Raw genomic sequence first — 21,858 nt, forward strand, 5'->3', positions numbered from 1 at the left:
GTATTCCCTGCGTGTCGTAGAAGGCGACTAAAAGGGGAGGGAGCGGGGGGCTGGAAATCCTCCCCTCTCGTTTTTTTTTTTTTAATTTTCCAAAAGAAGGAACAGAGAATTCGGCCAGGTGAGGGTATTCCCTCAAAGGCCCAGTCCTCTGTTCTTAACGCTACCTCGCAAATGCGGGAAATGGCGAATAGTTTGAAAGAAAGAAATATATATATATATATATATATATATATATATATATATATATATATATATATATATATATATATATATACATAGCGGGAATTCCAATATAGGTCTCTATTTTTCATTCCCTTACTTTGTGCTGATCCAAGAGTAATTTCATTCATTTGGAAGAAAGACTTACTGGCAGCTAAAATCTGACACATTCGTAAGGGATTCTGACTTCAGGCACTGAGGCCTTATCTATTGCATGAGTCTGAAGATAAACTACATCAGTGAGAAATGACAACCATTGATGTCCATTCAAATCTTCCAGAAATCGTGCCCTATTCTAACCACTGGAAAACAATATTTTCTATCAATTGCCAGACACTCGTCCATACTTTATCTGGTAATCATAATAAGAAAAGGGAGAAATAGTCTTTTGTTCTCGCTCTAGCTGCTTACTACGTCAGTCAGCATTTAAAAACTTATCCAGGAATGGTACAGCGAACCTTGACACATTTTGGTTCGACTCGACTTTTTCTTCCCCACCAGTTGCGTCGACAAATATCGACATAGTTTCACTTACGTCAGCTTGGCTTTCACAAAGTTGGTCTAGGTGGAGAAGTCACCCTCACAGACCCAAACTCAGATGTAGTCAAACAAATACGCCCTCCTCTCATCAGTGATCGAAATGGACTCCAAACTAATATTGTAACAAAATTAGATAAGGAATACTTAGAATTCTCCCGCAGAAAAAGACAAAAAAAAAAAAGAATAGATGATATACAGAGCCCTACAGTCTTCCCTCATGAACCTGTAGAAAATATTTTTTACCCTCGCTCCCCCCAAATAATAAGGGTCGAGAGGAGGAAAGGATAGATGGATACACCGGTAGGGGACGCGAGTGACCTCACGCGCATCCCCCGCCCATCCTGGCGAGTCAGTGGCTCCTCGCAATGCTAACAAGGTCAGCAGTAACCTTAGATGGAGGGTACCAGCACTCTCACATCACCAGTATAGCTTCAGTCTCGGTCCACATCGCACGCTGTCTTCCGGTGTACGCTGGCAAACTTTGCAGTCACTGAGTTGAGGTTCTCCAGCTTCGTCTGTCTTTGGATCATCTAGATCTCCACCTCGCCTGCTGCTGTTGATCTGCATTTATCGTGCGCGGCCCCAGACACCTTTAGATCTTCCTGCAACCGGGTATTTTGATCTATACATTTTTAGTCATAAGATTATTTAGCTTAGTTTCTTGGAGGGAAAAGAGCGTCAGTGGGAAAGGGTCATCTTCGTAAACAAGACTGTTGCTGTAAATTTGCTTTCAGGCTTAAGGTAAATAAGTGTTGGTGACTTATTTCCCGACAAATACATATAATCATACGCTCACACATATAGATACGTAATAACACAAGGGACAAGTCACACGCACAGACATGCATCTAAACAAAGAAAACTTGTTTACGGCGTACAGTTCATTGCAAATTCTTTCCTCCTGTTTGCTGATGGTAATGTAGATTATCTGAGATGACATTGCACCACAAAGCGTCGGGGTTAGATACAAATACAAAAGTGTTGGAACACCTAAAAGAGCAGGAAGAGTTTACGTAACCGGACCAACCGGCTGTTTAACGTTTGTTGTTCCGTTGCTGGGGTACAAAACCGGCTTTATAACGTAAGGCGGGTTATCGTTGCCGGCGTAACTAAGCTAATGATTTTTTTTCTGCAGTGGTAGCTTCGCTCATACAATGACAGGCGTGGTGCATGATTTGGAGAATTTTTTATCGAATGATACAAGGATTTAAGTTTTATTAGGGGAAATGTGGAATTAAATAATATAAAAGTAAGGAAGGCACGTAAAAAAATGGCAACAGAACCCATATAAATAAGGTCATCACCCTGAAAGTAATTTGCACCATTTCAAATATGTCATCTATGAACATCCAAGCATGTTCTTCTAGAGGAATTTTTTTTTTATTGAATTTAGTTTTCATGATACATACTCTTAACTCGAACAGCTTAGCTGCGGAATTATCCTTTCGTCTTTCGCTCTTCTTAGAACTCAGGTCTTGCATACACCTGCGAAGTCCTGATAAGATATTCTCTCTTTTCCTTTTACTTTTTTCGTTCACTCGAGATGGCCTTGACTGACGTTTGTCTTGCCCTAGCCATGTCGCTCATTACGCACACAAAAAAGAAGATATGATGTAAGAACAAGCATTACCTGAGCTGGGAGCTTTTCAAGAATTTCATTTTAGAGAGAGATATGCGTGTGATAATGTCACATCTGATATGCCTATTAGACAAAAAGAATTGATGATTATTTATTCACAGGATTAGTCAATATTAGGTTGAGTGTTAATGATTCCACACGTGATATGAGGGAAGCGAGGCGATTTAAAGTTCTAGTGGTTGAATAGCTAAATAGAGCTACGTAATGCAACTCTACTTCCGCGTTGGAGTATGATTTACTATGGGAAGCCTTCCCATGACGTCACGAACCGGTATCCTTAGAGAGAGAGAGAGAGAGAGAGAGAGAGAGAGAGAGAGAGAGAGAGAGAGAGAACGCAGGAGGCGTACCAATCGACCTACTTAGATTTAGAGGCACCATAACTGTTTTAAAGATTCAGAGCGAACATTAGTGTTTGTCTTTAATACTATTTCCGCATTACATAAGACAATGAACCAAAATCTATTAGCTGTTGCAAAGGAACCACTGATCTTGTGTTTGATAACGTACTTGGGTTGAATATGTCTTGCACAGCTGCTTTCTCTCTCTCTCTCTCTCTCTCTCTCTCTCTCTCTCTCTCTCTCTCTCTCTCTCTCTCTCTCTCTCTCACTATAAGTTCTTATTTTGTAAAAGAAATAATCTCAAATCAACGCGGCAACGAGGAAAATGGTTTTCGCTTCATATTAAAAAATAGGTTATGTAATGTTAAAAAGATAAAAAAAAAAAAGCTCAGCTCCAGTGTCCACAAACGGACAGTGGGCACCCGGGGCATCGACCAACTTTCCCCACCCCCCCAACTCTCCCCCGAACCCCAGCCACCACACCTCACGGGACAATTTCCTCCCACCCCTCTCTCTCTCTCTCTCTCTCTCTCTCTCTCTCTCTCTCTCTCTCTCTCTCTCTCTCTCTCTCTCTCTCTCAATAAAACCGTGGAACATACCGTGCATAAATCAAACGAAAATAAATGAAAGCCATGGCGGGAGTATAGACTACCAAGGGAAATTAGGAACATACATGGAACAACTACGTAAATATTGAAACGAAATCTTCAACGTGTGGTACATCAAAATCTGCTATGGTAAAACCAGAGTAGATAATTAAGCAATCAGGGTGGTAGCAGAGAGGAAAGGAAATGTCATGATATACAAGCAAAACGTGAGGTGAACGCCACGCGCCAGCCCAGCCAAATCTTGACAAAATGTCTTCGTAGATACATAATTATCCCTCTCTCTCTCTCTCTCTCTCTCTCTCTCTCTCTCTCTCTCTCTCTCTCTCTCTCTCTGCAGAGGGAAACAGCATTATCCATCAAGCAAGACTTTAGGCGGTGAGTGCTACGCGTTCGCTCATCATGTTGACAAAATCTTTTCATATGTACCTACTCTCTTCGTGGCCGTCAGCATTTCTATGCGCTACATGGAGCTACTTTTGAATACTACCGAGTGAATGTTTAAAGACAGTAAATGATATATATATAGCAACTGATGTAGATCAATTTTAATGGAATGATGATAAAACTAACAATAATAAAAAGAAAGAAATCCCGAGTTGATGAGATAAAAAGTATGCAATCGAGGCGAGGTTAGGCTCCGTAAGTCGCCGTTGCAACCAGCTTCGCCGGATCTGCGTCTGGCACGGGGTAGCGTCATGCTAGCGGGCGAGCCTACACCATCAGGACTGAGTGATTGACTGATTGCTGAGCAAATAGAGATGGTGATGGAGATAGATCGAATAACAGAGCGGGAAAAAAAAAAACACGCAAAGTGAAGGTATGCGTTTGAGTTATATACATGCGGAATTTCTGTTACGGCAGACGTTTTCAGCCTAGGATAAATTGAGGTGTATCACTGAAGACTTGTATATGGCTATATTGGATTTTCGTCTACCTTACTGGGCTTTCCTGTAGAGGCTACCAACTGATTAAGGAGTGGGATATGTTTCACCGTCATTCAGTCAACAGAGAGTGGACGGTTAGACAAACATAAACAAGGACGTTAAAATTAGAACTTAATGAGGAAGTAGATGAAGATATAAAGACATAAAACAACAGAATTTGTTGCATTAACGCGTATTTAACTCTTTGGCTTTTAGAATTTTTGTGGAAGTCCCGGACATTTAGACATTTAGGAATACGGTTAGTCTCTCAATTGTCTCATTTAACTGTTCAGCAAGGAACTAAGATATTAGAAAGAGTTACCTACTTTGCTGACCCACATTTGAAACAAGTTTCTCCCTTAATATTACCCGGAAAAAAGGTGTTGAGGGGCAAGCTCATGTCAATAAAAGTGTGTGTTTTTATAAAGCGGCTTCAGCAAGGCCTTTCTTTGATTTCAAGCGGCAAAAAACAAACGCTTTCTTGACAGCTAAGAGACGCGAGTCCACCCACCACCCTGAGGTTAACATCGACCCTTGACATAGTCTGACCGGTCCATCAGAAATGTTGACCGTGGAGCCGCCCTTGTCATTGCCCAGCCCAGGTCGTTGTGAAGTCAAGAGTGTAGGTTATAAACCGTCCACTCAGAAGTTGATGACAGACTTGCCTTCGTATCTCTCGAATTAGTGTTGGACCAAATGTGCATTCCTATTTCTTGTAATTGTTAGAAATGATATAATTGCGTAGTAGGTCTTTTTTATTTTTGTTTCCGCCAGTTCATGTTATTTCGTAAAGGAGAGGCTTGTAAGAGCATGACATCACATCGGAGAAAAAGTTGTATCATTAAAAAAAAAAAGTCATCGCAACTGGAGAAAAGTAACCCCCACTCGCTGTGAGGTTAGTGGACAATAGGTGGTTAGGTTTCTACAGAGTTCGCCAATGAAACTTTCTACCATTAACTCCGGGTATCATTCACTGGGAATCTTAAATAACCTGGTTGGATTCTATGTTTTAGAGAATTTTACCCTAGTCATCTCTTCCTCCTGCGCTCCATTAGAATGCAAGTTTTACACACTATACAAAACCTCGGTGCGAATGCATTGTTGAAAATGTCTTTACGTGAATTTTCCTCTTTAAAAAGTTTCTTGTGTGAAATTTTTGGTAAGAAATTTACGTAACATAGTCACTTCGAGATTTCTCAGTTCCGTAACAGTCAGTGAACCCTTTGATAAGAAACCTGAGAGATCAAACTTGTTTTTCTGAACCCGTGAATCGAAGCCTTCAAATGTACATCCGTTAGTAATTCCCTCGACCAGTCGTGTGACATGTTACCTTTAAGCGTAACATTGCGTTGAATATTGAGGTAGGCGCAATACAACCGAATGACATTTACTGACGACTCGAGTGTAAAATGGTCATAGCAAACATTGTGTTTTCAGATATTTCGAAAAGGGGACCAAAAAAAAAATGACAAAAGATATCCTTGCAGTGATGGAAAAACAATGTCATCTCACACACACTTGGAACCTGTTAATTTCTTGTGGCTTTCCCTTATGTTAATCAAAGATGTAAACACAAGTTGAAAGCGTCGAACGTCGCCTGTCCGCTTCGTTGTCCTACTCAGCTCTCAGTGTCCAGACAAAGCTAACGGGAACTCGGCGCTTCGAAAGCTCACAGCTTCTAAACAAGGGAGTGTTTGAAGCGCAGGAAAATAATCCCTGGATTTCCCGCTATAGACTCGCGCTGGAAGATCTGGAAGGGGAGCGACACACAATGCTATTTTTGTACAACACTTCCGTGTTCTGCTGGGCCAGTAGCCAGCCTCCACTCAGCCTAGTTAATATGTTTGATCCCTAAACCGAGAGAAAGTTAGGTCAAACTGTATGACTCACCTAGGAAATGCATGCAAGCACACGGAAGGGTCACAGGCAAGGACGGGGTCGTTCTGGTATTGTATGAGAAAACATTAGCACTACCTCAAAACAAGACAATGCGTCCTTGGGACTATTAACACTGATGTGTATTGTTGATTATGATAAGTCTTAGATATCATGTTAACACACTCATAATGTGAGGATAACGAAAGGGTGCACATGATTAACATGATTTACACATCAATGGGAATGACGTTCAGGGTAACAGATAGGTTGATATATATATATATATATATATATATATATATATATATATATATATATATATATATATATATATAAATCATGTAAGCGGAAGGTATTAGAAGAAACTGTGGGGATCGTTCCCCTTGGCGTAATTTTAATCGACAGGAAATCATGACCTGAGACCTGAGTAGTGGAACCAGACCCGCCAGTTCCTTGACTCGGGGGTGTTACTCAACGACCTCACTCAGGGTCAGCACAAGATCGGGGTCTGGTAACGCCAGAGATGCTGTAAATTGTTGTGTCATTCCTGGACGGCTTTCGCTGTGGGAGAGGGTTGAGAGATGATGGTGTTGGTGGTGTGCCGTGTGTTCTGTTCACTGCCTCTGGATCAGGGGCCCCTCACTATCTGGTGCAGAGGCATCAGTGCCTCGATTAGAGAAATTAGAGCATGGATTAGAGGCATCAGTGCCTGAATCAGAAGTATCAGTGTCTGCATAAGAGGCATCGATGCTTGGGTCAAGTACACCAATCACATAAGTCGTCGGCACTTTACATCATAATATTTCACGTATCAATAAAATCATAAGGCTTGTAGTCCCTCGTATAACCAGTTGCAAATGCTGTTTTCATTTATCTGTAACTTTACCCATTTTCAGTTGCATTTATTTCCATTGATCACATCATTATTTACAATGATTCAGTACTTCAACCTTTTCATTTGTTAGTAGTTTACCTGAGTTTTCGTGAGAACAGCTAATGAATAGCAATAGGAAGATAAATTATATATTGAAGAAAAAAACTTTTTTTTCGATGTTGGTTAAACTAATTCTATTCGTGCAACGAAAAGTCACATCAACTTGGAAAAAGATAATAGTAAATGTTTTTTTTTTTTTTTTGTGGCAGCGTCACGCGACTCATAATGACAACACAGCTGATCAACGTAAACAAACCATCACTTGAAAAGACGGGGCATGAGCTGGTTGCGAGAGTCTGCCTTCATACTGCAGTGCCCTGTAAGGGAAGCGTTAGTGGAGGAGGGAGGGAGGGGGTATACACGACTTACATGATGCAGGTATTTTTTTTCTTTCCTATTTCTTTTTTTTTTTTTTTTTTGCTGGGGTGATGTGGGGAAGTTGACCACGGCCGTGACCTGGGGGAAAGGTGAGGTCATGCTTGGAACTTTCATTCACTGGTCACGGTTAGAATACAAAGGCTTATAAGTAGACAGGTTTATTGCGGTAGCATTGCTGCCTGTGGCAAAGGGGTCCCGGGTTTGATCCTGGCTTTTGAAGGTTAGTATGTTCTATGATATATATATATATATATATATATATATATATATATATATATATATATATATATATATATATATATATATTAATGGATAGACATATAGTTAGAGGAAATCCCCAAAGGTCAGTGACTTTCTAGTTCCACAGCAAACTATTTTAGAGAAAAAAAAGATATCTCTGGTTGTACCTTGCTTAGGCTGGTGTGTGTGTGTGTGTGTGTGTGTGTGTGTGTGTGTGTGGCACATATATATACAAGATTAAGAGACGCGGCAACGCTAGCATAAAACTCGCTACCCGTAACACACAAACAATAATTAATCACTTACCCGCCGCGTGCACCTTCAGGAGTCTGGGGGCGAAGCATTAGACTAGGGCAAGGTCGACATGTTGCTTGGTGTGGTATGTAAGATTAGCATTACGCTCAATTGCCTTCTTTTTTTTTTTTCCTCTCCCATTGTGTCAGGATCTTACGTGGATCCGGTTAGCTACAGGTGAGAGTCATGCTACTGTTTTCCGGTTCTTCAGTAAACTTTGAGCGGGTGCGTCAGTGTGTTATGTTAAGTAAGAGATGGGCTTGTGGTTTGCGTATAAACAAATGCTGAATACGTCTTGGGTACTGTTAAAGTTCTTTGTGGTTCGCGAGAATAGAAACGCTTTATATATATATTTATATCTATCTATCTATCTATCCATCTATCTATCTATCTATCTATCTATCTGTCTATATATATATATATATATATATATATATATATATATATATATATATATATATATATATATCGTTAGAGTTATGTTGTTATCATCTATATTTCACGACTGTCAAGTACAGAGTAAACATTTTTAGGGGTAATTCTATATCACCAGTTTCTTGAATACATTTATGGTTCGTATGCTTTATTTTTCTTTATTCTTACGCATTACTTTAACATTATTTCAGAATATGGTTCAAAATTTGTTCTCAGTTCATGTTTAACTTCATGATTTTATCTTTTATTTTTTTTCGGAAAATATTGATCTAATAATTTGATTCTAATCCTCACTCCCCTTTTTAAATTATTCCTTTTTTCTCTCTTCTCTTTCTTTACCTCATTCAAGGCCAGGCCTTTTATGCGGAGTTCTGAGCCGTGACACAAGTCCTTCACATGAATAAACATTCGTCAACAATATACCCAACGCACACCCATCTCTTCTTACGGTACCCAGCGGATGTGCCACGTCTCAAACAAACCCACAGTGTCTGAGAAAGGAGTCATGTCTGGTTAACGGGTTCCGCGCATTGCCTTATTCGTCGTCCGTTTAAGTGAATCTTCCTAATCCGGATCTTGTTTAGAAGGACTCAGTTCAAATTAAATCAGCGAAGACGATTCATATCCGAGGTGGCAAAACAATACGTGAAGATCAAGGACGACATATATATAAAACTAAGGAAAAAAAAGGTTTACAGTTTGTTAGAATTCAAGGTAAAACTTGGTCAGTGACGGCAAAAACCAGTTTGGGCGGCCCGGTAGATAATGATACACGTTTGGAGGGATTCGTAATCGGAGCCAGTGACCTGCACCAGACTTTTGTTGTTAGGCTATAGAAAGTAGGCACGACAAGACAACAAGACAACAACAACAACAGCAGCAAATGTACGCCATAGTAAATACGACCTCCGTGGTGACAGAAATGTTGCCTTGCATTGAAAAGGGAAAAAAATGTCAACACTCTTCCGATGTAGTTTTATCCGGGAAAAAAAAAAAAAAGGAATTGCTCTTCTCTTAGTGTATATTTTACAGACTGTGTTTATGTGGACTATGTCTGGCGCAAGCCTTCATGGGGAGAGACCAGACAAGTCACCGGCAGCCACGGTGACTAGGCAGGTTGGGGGTGTCTGGGGAGGCCGTGTGGTAGGGTGCGGGTGGGGGTGTCTTGGATGGGAAGGCCGTGTTAGGGGGGTGGGAGGATCCTGGGCGTGGAGGATGGCGCAGGGGTGGAGGTCTACAGGCAGAGGGAGGACCGTGCAAGGGGGGGTTGGTCTCTGGAAATGGGAGGAGCAGTGTTCGTACGGACCATGATCCGGCCCCTTATTAATCACCCGAGGTGATCGAAGCTTCGAAGCCCAAGACGATCGATACTTCGAAGCCCAAGACGATCGATGCTTCGAAGCTAGGTTCAAGACAAGCAGAACCCACAAGCGTATCCCCAAACACCGTGTGGCCTCTGTGCCGCTCACCTACTTCAACGACGCTGCTGGTGAGAGAGAGAGAAAGGGGTCAAGGAAAGCACAGGAGTATGATAATATCTGCAGATACATTCGACCTGGTGATTAATACTCTGACTACAGGCAGAGTGGCAGGGTGATGGAAGGTCAGTACCAAGGTAATGCATCGCCAGTGGAGACAAGAGATTAAATAATGACGACGCAATGGTGAATTAAAGGTCTCCGCTTGGAGGCCAAGATAACGCATGACCTACTTTTTTACTAAAGCCACAATGAAAGGAAACTAGGATGAAGAAGGATGGTGTAAGGAAAAAATGAATCTGCTTTAAGGATTCGTAGCTCATTTATTATTCACAGAGGAGTAGAACTGGAGAGCGTGCTTGGGGGGATGGGGTGAAGGGAAGGAGACATGATACTGGAAAATGGATTTTTTTTTCATGTTTCTTCGTCAAGAGGGAGAGTACCGAGGCCAAGAAGAACAGACATATGACCTAGAGGATGAGTCGCCGTCACACATGACTCGTTGTTTATTTATTCATTTATATATATATTTTTTTTTGCTCCTCAGTCGGACAATAGCGAGGCCATGCGGTAACAGCTGACGCCTGACGTTGTATAGTTACAGTCTTCATCTCTTAAGAGTTCATTTACTTACTTCTAACCCCAGTCGGGATGATTATATATATACATATCAGGAAGGCCAAGAAAAACGAAGACACATCGCCAGAGAACGAGTCTGTTTACGTCATTCCACATGCATCCCACCAGAGCTGAATCATGATTACCTCAAATTCCCCCTATTACTTTTAACTTTTCCTGCCAATGAAAGGGAAAATCCTTCATATTCCAGCTTCATCTCGTTGTCATCCTCCACACCTTTGCCACATAAAACCTGAACTTGTAAACCATATTTAAATATTAGCTATATTTCTTCTATCTATCAAATTAACAAAGCACAAAATTAAGAGACATGAATCCCTTTAATGGCCACATACATCTAAGATAACCTACGTTACATAATACTAAAGCTGGACACCTTACTGGAGATTATTCTTTCAAATATTGTAAACAGATGTGAAGGAGACCAAGATAGAATTTATAAGGATTTTAATCCACAGAGGATATCATTGAATGCCTCTTTAGTGATTTTTTTTTGTGTACATTTTTACAAATTTGTCGATGGTTGTCAATGGACCGGTATTATTAGAAGTCGAAGCACTATTTGCATTTATAGAAAGACTAGTGATCATACTAAAGCTTCATAGTATTCTGCCATCTTGTTGAAATTGTCTGAAGCTTAGCTTAAGGTTTTCCTTTGGGGTTCACATTTTCTGATATTTACAAGCAGGATTTGTAATTATATCATCTTTTCTGTTTCTCCATTCCTGTTGGGACTGTGCGATACAAGTTCAAACGAGAGGGCATTGAGTAAACAACTAAGGAACTCCCTCTGGATCAAAACAACAGGGACGTGACGCCTGGGAGTGGGTGGGTGAGTGGGTCTTCACGACTGACTCACTGTTTGCTTCTTTCTTTCCAGTGACACTACGCGCAAGGGGTTGAGATCAGCGAAGACTTGCCGCCACAGGATGACCGTGCAACTCCGTGTGTTGCGGGCGGTGCCGGTCTTGCTGCTGCGGGTGCTGCTGGCCGTGATACTGAGGGAGGCAGGACTACACGACTACGACGCCTCCTCCAGGCTCAGCGCACAGTATGATTTCATCATAGGTACGGCCCCCAGTCGGCTCCATGGCTGTCTTTCTATTCATTTGTCCGTCTGTCTTTCTGATTGCGCTTGGCTGTATGTCTGTCTGTATGTTTACTCGGTTGGCTGTATTTTGTCTCTTGTTTTTCTCTTTTCCTGCTTGTGTGTGTATGGGTTTGTTTGTTAGACCTCTGCTACTTTGTCACTGGATTTCTCTACATCCTACCGTCAGCCTCTCTCTGTCTGTCTTTCATCCTATATGAGTGTCCGTATTCATTTTGGTATGTTTGTTCCATTCTCTGTATTTCCGAAACATTGTCATGAAGGGTCGCGATCTCATACCTCTTAACGGATAGGAAGTTGATCTCCTTCCTCCTTCCTTGTTGAGTCAGTTGTGTTTTGCTGATGGCACGGTGACTTAGATGTAATAACAGGAACGGTAATTTGTGTAACGATAGTCAACAGGGGCCAATGGATGTATCAAAAAGACAAGTGATTCAATATGTCAACAAAGCCAGTGATTTAGAGGAATTAACCGAGTCAGTGACTCTGTTATAACAAGGACAGTGACTCGTACATCCATTAACAGGACCGTTCATTCAGATTTATAAACAAGGACAGTGACTGCTATGTCAACATAGTTCGTTGATTCATATATATCAACAATGGCAGTGATTCGATATATCAACAGGTGCCAGGGGTTCGGTTATACCAAGAGAGACTGAATGAAATATATTTAGATACGTGACTCTGTTTTATCAACAGGTTTAGTAACTCAAACATATTAACTCGGTCGTATACTCTGAGAATATAACAGCGAGAGGAATGATAACTAAAAAGAAACCTTACCATAGCTGATTGTTCAAGTACTTTTGTTAGGGAATCATGCTATTGTTAAATGCTAGGATGACTTGCTTTTGTAAAGGTATTGTATTTATTGGTGCTTGCGGCGTGGACTTGATTTTGTCAAGGTATTGTATTCGATTGTATTCGAAGTAGGGTCTTGTTTTAGTTAAGGTATTCTAATTGACGACATTCGAAGTTGGGGTCTTCATTTTGTTAAGAGACTTGCTTTTGGTATTTGTTTTGTTATTATATCTATAGTAGATTGATGTATTTGTTATCATATCTATTCAAGTTGCAGGCTAACCTGAGTATCAACATATTCTTTTCCGTTGATATTGCTCCACTGAAGATTTATATTTTCTCGATGTCTTGCAGTTGGCGGAGGTTCGGCTGGGAGCGTCCTGGCCTCGCGGCTGTCCGAGATCAGCGGGTGGAAGGTGCTTCTCCTAGAGGCTGGTGGGAAGCCACCTTTAGAAAGTCACGTGCCGGGCTACCATCAGCTGCTCCTGAGAGGCGACGCTGACTGGAATTACTTTACGACCCCGCAACGAAACTCCTTCTACGGGTACACACAAAATGTAAGTACTTAGATAGATAGATAGATAGATAGATAGATAGAGAGAGAGAGAGAGAGAGAGAGAGAGAGAGAGAGAGAGAGAGAGAGAGAGAGAGAGAGAGAGAGAGATTATAGCCTAAGCTTCTGTAATCTTGATCAAGACTGTATCACTCCGTGCAACTGTCCACGCCACCGACCGTCGCTTTCCTCCACAGCGTATACCCTACCCTCGAGGCCGAGTCATTGGCGGGAGCTCTGTGCTCAACTCCTTGTTCTACGTGCGGGGCAACAGGCGCGACTTCGACAATTGGGAGCGCATGGGCAACCCGGGCTGGGGCTACAAGGATGTCCTGAAGTACTTCAAGAAAATGGAAGACTACAGAGTAAAGATAAAGAATAAGAAGAAAGGTGAGTGAAGACGAGGCGTTGCTGTCGAGAGCGGATATGCACGTCTGATCTTGTGCCGTAGGTGATAATGATAATTATGATTAGTAGTTACTGGTCTTTATGATGTCTCCACGTCACATTCCTTTCAATAGCTAAGCTGTAGAATACTTCCCATTTTCTGTCACCTTTCTACTTTTAAGAGGAGGAAGGTCAACAGACAAGTACTTGCTGAGCCTTTGATTCATTCCCACCTCCTCTCTCTCTCTCTCTCTCTCTCTCTCTCTCTCTCTCTCTCTCTCTCTCTCTCTCTCTCTCTCTCTCTCTCTCTCTAACCTATGTCTTTCACCCGGATGACCTTGACTGGGGCGTGTAGGTCACTATATATATATATATATATATATATATATATATATATATATATATATATATATATATATATATATATATATATAGTTATACATTCTTTCCCTTTTTCCGCCTCAGCGCTGGGAACAAGCAATCACACATATTGGGTACGATCCTCGCTTGTCTTTTCTCCGTTTTAGAAAGTTTATGTAAGTTAGAATACCTAATCTCCCCACATTCCCGCCCCGCCTTAGTCGCCTTTTACGATCGCGTTGGAGATACGTGGGCAGTATTTTCTCTTTTGATAAATGCAAGATCGAAACCATTGTCGGTAACGACAAGGATGATTATCATACAAATTACATTGACAAATATCATCACTGGTCAACGTAAAAATAATGGTATGAAATGATAAATGTCTTTACTATGCAAAATAAGAATGATAATATTAATGAGCAGTTTGATGAAAAACAAAATCAGGAGATGTATGGATAATTATGAAGCTAGTAGGGTAACTCGTAAGTAGATGGATGGATTCGCTTCCTATGGTAACTGAGACGATGCTAACCGGTTTGTCTCTGCAGCCAACCGACTGCACGGCTTCGGCGGCCCGCTGGTCGTGGAGAAGAAGCGTTGGCGTACCCGGGTCCTCGGCGGGTTCCTGAAGGCGGGAAAACAGCTTGGGTACAAGATCGTCGATCCTAGCGACCCTAACCAGAACGGTGAGTTGCTCCTGTCCATTCATCTTCCTTAGCTAGGCTGGTGTATCATTATGTGTGGTGCCCAGACACCCTGGCCAGACCATGTGCCAAACGACCCCCACCCTGCTGTGACCATCCACGTTCTGTCCTCGCGATGGAAGTAGATGTATTTTGTGTGTTTGCATGTTCACACTTCGGTTCCACCACCAGTTCGTATGGGAGGTTCCTGGTGTTACCCAAGACATTTCTAAAGGTTCTTGGTCCTCAGTGCTGCGCCACTTACAGTTGCAGGAAAATGTAACTCCAATGATACCTCCTTGCCAAGGTGTCTTTCCACTCGCAGTGTAACCTCGAGCAGGCGTTAAAATCACCTCAGGTGTTGTACACATATATAATATATATATATATGTATATATATATATATATATATATATATATATATATATATATATATATATATATATATATATATATATACATACACATATATATATATATGTGTGTGTGTGTGTGTGTGTGTGTGAAGATAGAAAACCGAACCACTGTATATATCACGTACTGTAAATGTACCTTAATAATAGCATGCTTTTCTCCTCACCCACTGACTCTCCTTAGACCAGTCTAGACCAAAACTTGTTCGACTGTTGTCGCACAGTCGTTGCTGAGATAACTTCCTGCTTATATGTATATATATATATACAGTTAAGCTGAGTGAAATTTCATCCACTGGAAAGTATGGAAAGTTGGGTTTTAAATGTCCGGTGTCGGCATAGAAAAAAATGGTAGTGGGGGAGTAAGACTTTCTCCGCCACTTTTTCATAACACCAGAGAGCCTAACTGACACACTAAACCTTACAGGTTTTTTCGAGGTTGAGCTGACCACACGTAACGGGCTGCGATGGTCGACTGCTGAAGCTTACGTCAAGCCTAGCGCCTTCCGACCCAACCTCCACGTCGCACTGAACGCCCACGTCACTCAGGTATGGTGATTACGTCATCGTCAACAGAAGGAGGGGGGGATTGGGAGGGGGGGAAAAAAAAGGTGTTTTTATCGTCGATCGAATTGTGCAGTTTCAATGAGGGTGTACACGTCATCAGGTGAGGTAGAGCTACACGCCACCTGTGAGTTCAACGTGTGTGTGTGTGTGTGTGTGTGTGTGTGTGTTCAAGCATTACGCTTGCTAGATAGGTTACGTTTATTTTCCTATCGTGATGTTCAACACGCCTCCCCCCCCCCGCAACCCCCCCGGACCAGCAGCTTATATAAGCAGATCTTGTCTCGTCTTTTTTTTTTTTTCCACCACTCGTACTCTGGTTCCTTTGCTTTCCTCTTTTCACTTCTCATTTAAAGTAGACTTGTATGTGTGAAGCCTTAATTAAGAAAGGTTTGTATGAAGGCAGCCTTGATATAGATTTTCATAAGTGTAGCCACGTCCTAAAGTCACTTTATTTTGTTATTACATTAACCAATATCCAGATATGTTTCAGGGTTTAGATGGTAGAGAACGATTATACAAGAAGCGACTAATGTGAGTTACCTTAGCCTGATCTAGGTACCCATTTTATCGACCAACCTCTAGGGTGGATGAACAGCTGGATTGACTGTGGACCGACTGCCGTAAACCAAAGATTCAAATTTATGCGCTCGACCCTAGGCGGCCGGTGAATGCGTCGTTGTCAGGAACGCTAACCACTGTCAGCCACATATAACTTCTCGTGCAGAATGAGTGAAAATGAAAATGAAAATGATGTAATTTTTACTGATCCACCGCAAACGCTGATGCATGAAGACAGGTCGTTGCGTACTTGGAAAATCCCATTTCCCACATGGTCGACATTCTACCGCTTTCGCCAAACAGGTTTTTTTTTTTGCCAGCGAGTTTTCAGATGTGCTTATTATCTGTTCTTTTTTTACGGAGGAATCTTTTTTTTTTTCTTCTGTTACCAGCATAACATCAGCTGTACTACACATGTAAAGTATTAGAGAGAACGTATAATCGTATTCAATGTAATAGTAGTTTCATTTTAGCCACGAGAAATAATCAGTGCCCATAAAAAAAAGACGTACACACACACATTCTCATTAAATTCAGAGAATCTCTGTAAAACCTTGTTATAACTTGCTATAACTTCTCACTTCTTTTACATCTTTTTCCAAACACGTGAACCTTAATGGAATGAGGCAGGTGTGATATCTACTCAATATTCTCTTTCTCTTTTCAGATAATATTTGACGAGAACAAGCGTGCCGTTGGTGTCCAATTCTTTAACAGAGGACAGGTGAGACATCTCTCTTAAGAAACTCATTTTTATATTGCTGATTCCATCCAGGGTTTGTGCAGTAGTAGTGTGATTTGTGGGTGAAGATATAACGTTAACTTGATAGATTGAAAAACATGGTTGTAGTAGACTAGACCATGTTGAGTAGCATAAAGTAAGAGTAAAATAGTTTGCTCTTTGGTGATATAACAAATGTAGAAAAAAGTTCATCATACTGCAATGTAAGACTCATCTAATATATATATATATATATATATATATATATATATATATATATATATATATATATATATATATATATATATATATATATATATGCAGATGGTATAGATAATTTTGAAAAGTTGCATTATGATAATGTTCAACAGATGGGGACCACGAGTGTGAAGCTCCCAACACCTACAATACAGATAATGATGATAAATAGATGATTACACACACACACACACACACACACACACACACACACACACACACACACACACATGCTCGACTGATTTTAAGTTGCATACGTCTCCTGCAGGTCAAGGTTGCATATGCCAGGAGGGAAATAGTGGTGTCCGCTGGAGCCATCGGCTCCCCACACATCCTTATGCTCTCGGGTGTGGGACCTGCACATCACCTCCACCACCACGGTGTAAGTAAAGATTCCTCACGTCTACAGGAGTGTAGGTACTGAGATGTCACGACTCCTATCCTAAAAGCACCGTGGCTTCCGTATCAGCATGAGATGTGAGTGCCGGTCGTCCTGTGCTGATTAGAATATATGAATAAACATTCTCGTTTGTTCTCCGTTCTCTTACGAATTCACTCACCTTCGCTGATACGGTATATGTGCGCCAGTGTTATATACACTACCGAGGTGTGAGTTAGTGACTCCCTTCAGTGTTGCAAGTGTATCGTCAACTAAACCACTATGATATAAGTGGTGGACCGCCTTCACTGCCATGTTAGAGAACTCAAAGGCAACCTTTTACTTAAGTGCTGCCATACTAGGATATCATCTCTGTATCCATTTCGACGATACACCTACTGCTTTGCTATCCTTTATATACCACTACTTTCAGACTCTGTTTTACAAATTATTTCTTTTCGGACCATCAGGTAGGACCATTAGGTAGGAGTCTCTGTTTAGGTTAAAATTGCCGTCTGCCGATGGTCTGTTAAGGGTGAGGCACGAAAGGCTAAGAAGCGGCACTGGAGTTCGCTAGTTATGGAGAGACTTTTGCCGTAGGTCACCCTGCTTAAGGAAGTTCCTGAAGGGAACAGGCGTCTTAGACAGATAGGACCATCAGGTCTCCTATTATCTGTCCTTCCCATGTACCACAAACACCAATCCATCTGCACTGCTTTACTAGATAATTTTTTTTTTAACCTGCACCGCCTATGCACTTCTTCATCCAGCCTTTACTCCGATACAGATTCCAGTAGTGGCTAACGTTCCGGGCGTGGGAAAGAACTTAAAAGATCACCCATATCTCAGTGGACCAGCTTGGACGATCAAGAATGGCTCGGCCTACCATATCCTGGACACGGTCAGACCCAGTGTTGTTTCGCAGTACATTGCTCAAAGGAACGGTAAGGTTATGTGCCTTTGGTAAAGTTTCATTCTAAAAGGTGTGGGTGATTGTAAAATAGCCAGTGAAGATGCAGTATGCACACCGACATTGTGCTTTTTATTGAGCTTGATATAAAAGATAGATTGGTAGAGAGATGATGAAAGTTGGGATAAAGAGGAAGATGATTTAATGGATGGAGATACAAACCACGAAGATCCAAGCGTTTTGGTAATAAGTCGCATCTCCAGGAATACTATATCAATGATGTGAATAATTATCACGAAAGCCATCGGATCTTCGTGGTTTTCTATTTCCCTTGTGGCTAACCAGCATATTCCTGAATCACATGTTCTGTTGTGACTTACCTGCGCATATGTTTTATGAAGATATTATTATTATTATCGTTATTATTGTTATTATTTTATGCTCTTGGTGACGCCTGCATGTTGTGGGGTTTCAGGGTTGCTGTCAATACCCATATCGATCGAAGGCTACGCCTGGCCCTTGTCAGAGGTAGGCGACCCTTATTGGCCCGAGGTCCAGGTCGCCTTCCTGCCATTCACCCTGGGCAACGACAAAGGCATCATCACCTCGTACGTCCTCGGCATCAGCCCGCAGGTGAGGTCGCCTCCTCCACTTCCTCCAGACTTGCCCATAGGGGAAGGACGCCTACTTCAATTTTAAAAGGGAGAACTTGGTTGGTTGATTTTAATCACCGGTAATGGCGTAGTTAAATGGCCTTCTGGTTTCCGTTGGTCTTTAGTGTGTCAGAGTTAGAGGAAAGGATAGAGGACCGAGCCTCAGAGGGAAAATCCTCACGTGGCCCGCTTCTCTGTTCCTTCTTTTGTAAAAAAGTAAAAAAAAGAAAAACTGAAAGGAGGGTTTTCCGTCAGCCCCTCGCTCCCACCCCTTTTAGTCGCCTTCTACGACACACAGGGAATACGTGGGAAGTATTCTTTCTCCCCTATCCCCAGGGATAGGGGAGGAACAGAGAAGGGGGCCAAGTGAGGATATTCCCTGAAAGGCTCAGTCCTCTGTTCTTAACGCTACCTCGCTAACGCGGGAAATGGCACAGTGTATAAAAGAATTTTATATATATATATATATATATATATATATATATATATATATATATATATATATATATATATATATATATATGAATAGCGTATTTTAGTTAGCTATGATTAGCCTTGTTATTGTATTTCCACTTCAATACACTCACGATCTGTCTGTGTGTCTGTGTGAGGCAGATGTACAAGAGGTACTACCTGCCTCTTGCAGGCCAGGAAGGCTTCTCCATCGGCCCGGTCCTCAACCGACCCAAGAGCAGCGGGACCGTCACCCTAAAGTCGGTCAACCCGTTCACGCCACCGCTCATCGACACCAACTACTTCTCTCACCCCGACGACATGGCGGCTCTCCTTAGAGGTGAGTATCAGAGGAGGGGAGGTGGGAAAGGACCAAAGTGGTTAGTTGATTAGGAGTTTTGAGAACGACTGGGTTCTAACAAGGCTGTGTTGATGGACGAGTTAAGAAACTTTATAGATCAGTGTCTTAAAAATTGAAGAAAGATTAAGCCAGGCCTAGTTTGCTGGCTCTTAAACCTCTCGTTATGACGTTTCAGGGTTGAAATTCTCGCTGGAGGTGGCGTCAATGCCGGCTCTGAAAGACGAGTTCGAAGCGAAGTTCTACGACCGAGTGCTGCCGGGGTGTGAGCGCGAGGTCTTCGGTTCGGACAGGTACTGGGAATGCTTCGCTAGGATCCTCACGGGCACCACCTACCACCCAGCTGGTACCTGCAAGATGGGCCCGCTCTCTGACCCCTTCAGCGTCGTGAATGAGAGACTCGCGTAAGTCCCTCAGAGAGAGAGAGAGAGAGAGAGAGAGAGAGAGAGAGAGAGAGAGAGAGAGTGTCTGTCTGTCTGTCCGTCAGATTACTTTGATTGGTCAGTATATCAGAATTTGATTTTTTCCCAATTCATATATTCTTTTTTTCTTCAGGAATCAGTATGAACGAGGAACACACTCAACTACAGAGACGCAAACACATATACGCAGATTGTACGCGCAAAGTATACATCTGTACGCAGATTGCACGCACAATGTATACATACGCAAATTGCACGCACAACGTATACATTTTTACGCAGATTGCACTCATAGTGTATACATTTACACACACACACACGTTCACACGCAAATATGCATACAGTCACACACACACACACACACACACACACACACACACACACACACATACACACTTTAAAGAAATAGAAATCCTCGAACGAGCGTAGAAAAAAACCCTCTCTCCTTCTCGTACAAACAGGTAATCACACAGGAAGACCAAATCGCTTTGTAATTGGTACCACGTTTGTTTCCAGGGTGAGAGGAGTAGGTGGGCTGAGGGTGATAGACGCCTCAATCATGCCACAGATCACCTCGGGTAATATCAACGCCCCGACCATCATGATCGCAGAGAAGGCAGCCGACCTGATCAAGGAAGACTGGAGCGCTCCCATCACCACGCTGCGATAACACTACACCAACGGAATGGCTTGGAACGAAGTCGTATATGTAGCTTTTTTTTTCCCCCTTCTTCTTCATCCCTCCAAGATGAAGATGTAGGTCTTGTTGAGCCAAGACTAGTGTTTATTTATTCAGTCTCGTCAGACGTGTCTTTCCGAATTAGGAAACAGAACCACTGGATTTTATTCTGTTAGTTCGTTAGTACTTTTACTGTTTAGTTCCTTGAATATTTTTCCTTAGTACGAGGTTGCTTGATTGTCAGCGAAGAACCTCACACCCTGTATGAGTCCATCATTGCCCAGCTGCTGATTGTAGCGTGGCTTCGGTGCCGCAGGAGCCCCCGATGAAAGGGTCTTAGGGCTGTATTAATTTGTGGAAAACTATGGTTGCAAGTGTAAATGAAGAAGACTTCATTGGCGTTAGCGAGGTAGCGCTAAGGACAGAGGATTGAGCCTTTGAGGAAACAACCTCGCTTGGCCCCCTTCTCTGCTCCCCTTTTGGAAAATTAAGAAAAACAAAACGAGATGGGTGGATTTCCAGCCCCCAGCTCCCATCCCTTTTAGTCGCCTTCTACGACGCGCAGGATTAACGTGGGAAGTATTCTTTCTCCCCTGTACCCAGGGATAATATATATATATATATATATATATATATATATATATATTACTACAGAACATTCGTGTACTTGCAAAAAAGTATAAAAAGACATTATTCTTTAGGAATGCAGTGGTGTACAATTGTTATGAAAACTCTATAAAGGTCCATTTCACCTATCATCATCGCCTTGTGGCCTCTCCTAATCCTGGAGTATTCACAATTTCATAATCTACCTCATAATCATAGACGATATAGAAAGTTTGATTATTTATTGAACCTTTGAACATGGGGTCTCCTCCGACCTGAGGGTTCTCAAGGGGTTGCTACTGACTGTTATGTTAAGGTCTCCTGCTGCTCAGTATCTGATCCTTTGTCATTAAGACACTTCTCGGTACTTTATCTAGAAGAGGTTTCTCCAGACAGGGGGTATTTTCCGTCAATGTTATTTTGTTTATACCCGTAACTCA

General features: G+C 41.9%; 1 protein-coding gene across 1 annotated transcript; it reads left to right on the forward strand.

The window, feature by feature from the left end:
* Positions 1 to 1,194: 1,194 nt before the first annotated feature.
* LOC139755647 (glucose dehydrogenase [FAD, quinone]-like) lies at positions 1,195 to 21,314 on the forward strand. Its single transcript, XM_071674262.1, has 13 exons — positions 1,195 to 1,371; positions 11,424 to 11,611; positions 12,810 to 13,012; positions 13,206 to 13,398; positions 14,307 to 14,444; positions 15,282 to 15,403; positions 16,647 to 16,703; positions 17,227 to 17,340; positions 18,125 to 18,281; positions 18,723 to 18,880; positions 19,516 to 19,693; positions 19,890 to 20,115; positions 20,650 to 21,314. Exons 2-13 carry the CDS (start codon positions 11,473 to 11,475, stop codon positions 20,801 to 20,803), a joined length of 1,839 nt encoding a protein of 612 aa, XP_071530363.1. The 5' UTR covers positions 1,195 to 1,371; positions 11,424 to 11,472; the 3' UTR covers positions 20,804 to 21,314.
* The last annotated feature ends 544 nt before the right edge of the window (positions 21,315 to 21,858 follow it).

The sequence above is a fragment of the Panulirus ornatus genome, chromosome 19 (genome assembly GCF_036320965.1).
Source record: "Panulirus ornatus isolate Po-2019 chromosome 19, ASM3632096v1, whole genome shotgun sequence".
Classification (NCBI taxonomy): domain Eukaryota; kingdom Metazoa; phylum Arthropoda; class Malacostraca; order Decapoda; family Palinuridae; genus Panulirus; species Panulirus ornatus.